This window comes from Meleagris gallopavo, unplaced genomic scaffold (genome assembly GCF_000146605.3).
Source record: "Meleagris gallopavo isolate NT-WF06-2002-E0010 breed Aviagen turkey brand Nicholas breeding stock unplaced genomic scaffold, Turkey_5.1 ChrUn_random_7180001951337, whole genome shotgun sequence".
NCBI classification, from domain to species: domain Eukaryota; kingdom Metazoa; phylum Chordata; class Aves; order Galliformes; family Phasianidae; genus Meleagris; species Meleagris gallopavo.
This window is the reverse complement of record NW_011212478.1, coordinates 1-3,267: the sequence shown is the minus strand read 5'-3', so window position 1 is coordinate 3,267 and position 3,267 is coordinate 1. Positions and strand designations below refer to the sequence as shown.

Genomic DNA, 3,267 nt, shown 5'->3' with positions numbered 1-3,267 from the left:
TAATACAGACCTGAGCTAGTGGAGTTCCTGCCTCCAGTAATAATTTTGCCATTTTTAGTCTACAGTATGGCTGTATTCCCCAGAAATAGGCTTAATTTGAAATCAAGAGTATTATGAGAAAATTAATGATAGCAAGAAGTCAAAATGAAAAACTGAAAGGGATGAGGAGGATGGTGGGAGGCCTTAGGCCCTCCCTCCAGAACACCACAGATGCACCATGGGGACCCCGATCAATGGCGTGAGCTTTTTGTTACTGAAATGGAGTTAACTAATAACACTTCTGCGCCTGTGATTATGTTATTTATATCATTTGAGGAAATACTTAGTTCTTGTGCTGTTCCTTAGTTATCTTCAGATTAAAACTGGTCACTCAACTTAATTTTAACTCAACTTTTGAGTTAAAATCAGTTTTCAGGAAGGGCTTTTGACTGTCACTTGACAAATTTTGGTTACCTATATTGCATGTCCTATATAAAAGTGAGTGGAAGAAGGAATTTGGAAGACTATGAGAGATACGCATTGTAGAAGTGAACAAAGTGCAAAAATTAGTGGTAAAAGGAGGTTATAGAATAAAACATACGAGTTAATAAATGCTTGTAACTTAGAAAACAAAGCTACTTTTCCTTTCTTCTGCAGTAAATGCTATTTCAGGATTACTTCAGAGCATAACAGGTTTTAAGTAAAATTCATAAGAGCAGATAACACAATCTTATACGGGAGGATAGTTGCATCTCATTACCTTATTTATGTTAAAAAAAATATTCCGGAAACAGTTAACCAAGCCTTACATTGTAGCTGCATAATACCAATGAGATAGGGATGCATATGCAAACACCTAGATTGTGAGAAAGGCTGGAGCTAAAAAAAATACTCTGCAGCAGATTCATTTCAGAAGGCACCATGTATAAGCTGAAGTTAAATCGTTCAATCTTCTTTTGCACTGGAAGGTTTACGTTTCATGAGCAGCGGTATTGCTAAGTAAACCCTAGAGGGAAAGAAATGGAATTTCACTCCAGACTGTTTCAGGATTTCTTTCTTCCGTATTCAGTTGTTGAGCTAGCAAAGTACCCCTCCTTATTATTATTGTTATGATGTGTAGAAAAAAAAATAAATAAAAACAGCTTAAAAAATGTGTTACTTGGGATCTGGGAAGGACAAAAAGAAGCAGCAGAGGCTGCTTCTGTATTTCTGTGCCTTTGCTGGGGCATACTTTTCTCACTGTTTTTGCTCTGATTGTTGTGTAGGTGGTTGACCAGATCGACACGTTGACATCTGACCTGCAGCTGGAGGATGAGATGACAGACAGTTCCAAAACAGACACACTCAACAGCAGCTCCAGCAGCACAACAGCCTCCAGCCTGGAGAAGGTGAAGGTGCGGGGCAGTACTCCACTCATCAAGCCGCCTGTGCATTCCTCTGCTATCCTCACCGTGCTGCGGAAGCCAAATCCGCCTCCCCCCCCTCCACGACTGACACCTGTCAAGTGTGAAAAGCCTCTGAGGCCACCCCCTTCGGCCAACCCTGTCAAGACTAATGGTACCCTGCCACGAAATGGACCCAGCCATATCCCAAATGGGGATTTGTGCTGTATACCAAACAGTAATTTGGACAGTGTCGCGATTCCACCTCTAATGCACAGACCTGAGAAAGAGCGGTGTCCTCAGGCAGGAGCGAGGGAACGGGTACGATTTAGTGAAAAAGTGCAGTATCACGGCTATTGCCCAGACTGTGACGTTCGATATAACATTAAAAACAGGGAGGTGCACTTGCACAGCGAGCCTGCCCATCTTCTGAGAGCGCTGCCTCATCAGTGCCCTCCTCTGCCACCCCCACCGCCTCCGCTGCCTCCGTTTCCTCTAGAAAATGGAGGGCTGGGGATAAGTTCCAGTAACAGCTTTCCTCCTCCGAGACCTGTTACTGTGCCTCCACAAACTGCAGCAAAACCCCAGAAGACCATCTTGAGGAAGTCGACCACTACAACAGTGTGATGTATGCCACTTGAAAAAAACTTTGTTTTTTTTTGTATGTATAGATAGGTAACAAGCACTTTCTACTTGAGCAATAAAAAGACCCAGTGTATTACTCCCAGTGTATCCAGTGAAGTGGCATAAAAATCACACGGTAAGTAAAGAGAAGAATTTTCTTTTGGTCACCATAAAATGCCTTTATGGCTGAAAAGGATGCTGAAAAATACACATGATTTAGCTGACGGGTTGTAAACTTCTGTTGCAGTTTCCTATCTGCAGCATCGTTTAAAAGGAAGTGGAAAGAAAGATCAGTTTGAAAGTACAGAGTGCTGATTCCTGTTAGATTTTCGTCTGTCCAGCTTAGTGGAGTAAGCATTGCTGCTGAATTCTGGGAAGCTTTCTGTTTCCAGCCACTGTGCTTTAAAATGCCATTTGACAAAACAAAGTGGAGTGGCAGATAACACTTTTGACTGAATTCTAGCAAAGACATTCTCCTCTGCCTCATTGCTTGAGTGAAGGCATTGTGTGTGGAGCCATTCAATAGGAAGCAATCACCGGAATTTCAGGCAGCTTGACCTTTGATGAGGGAGTAAAGAAGTAATTGAAAGGTATGTCGATATGTCTTTGCAGAGCAAAATCATCTTGCACTGTGTTTCTCACTTGCTCAGTGTGCCACAACCAGGAGAAAGACAGAGCTTTCAGGAGAGCAGGAGTCCCTGTCCCATTCAGTTCCCCTGTGCTTCCTCTGCTTCCATCTGCAAAGCAATCGTAATATTTTATCTCGCTCGTGTCCTGCATTTTTTACAAAGCTTTTGTCTGGTGCAAATCTCTTTTTGAAGGCAAAGAAAATTTTGCCTAAGGTCTTCAGAGACATCCACTTAATTCGTTTAAAGAGCTTTGAAGTTGAAAAGCTCTATACCAATTACAAAGCATTAACATGCAAAACAAGATATTTTACATGCCATCACATTTTGATGGTGAACTCAATTAATATCCTTACTAGATGAAAAAAAATTCCTCAGTGTTTTAAATTATTTTATGAAAGGACATTCTTTTGTTCTCACAAAGAGAATAGTTGGTACCTGAAGTTAAAACCCGTCTGATCAGTGAAGAAGATGTGATTATAAATCTGTTATGTACAAAAATTGTGCCTAATTAAGCTCTCAAATGGCCTGGCAGCAGATGCTGTATAAAAGCACTATGTTTTTTTTTCCATTGAATTATAAAACATATTCTATGGCTTCATCCAGGTTGGCTTCTCTAAGGTCTTATGAAAGAAAACAGTTTTTTTCTTTTTTTT

General features: G+C 40.9%; 1 protein-coding gene across 1 annotated transcript; it reads left to right on the top strand.

Moving 5' to 3' along the window:
• Positions 1-1,248: 1,248 nt before the first annotated feature.
• On the top strand, positions 1,249-2,575 carry PRR16 (proline rich 16). Its single transcript, XM_010727995.2, has 2 exons — positions 1,249-2,121; positions 2,233-2,575. Exon 1 carries the CDS (start codon positions 1,296-1,298, stop codon positions 1,986-1,988), a length of 693 nt encoding a protein of 230 aa, XP_010726297.2. The 5' UTR covers positions 1,249-1,295; the 3' UTR covers positions 1,989-2,121; positions 2,233-2,575.
• Positions 2,576-3,267: the final 692 nt, after the last annotated feature.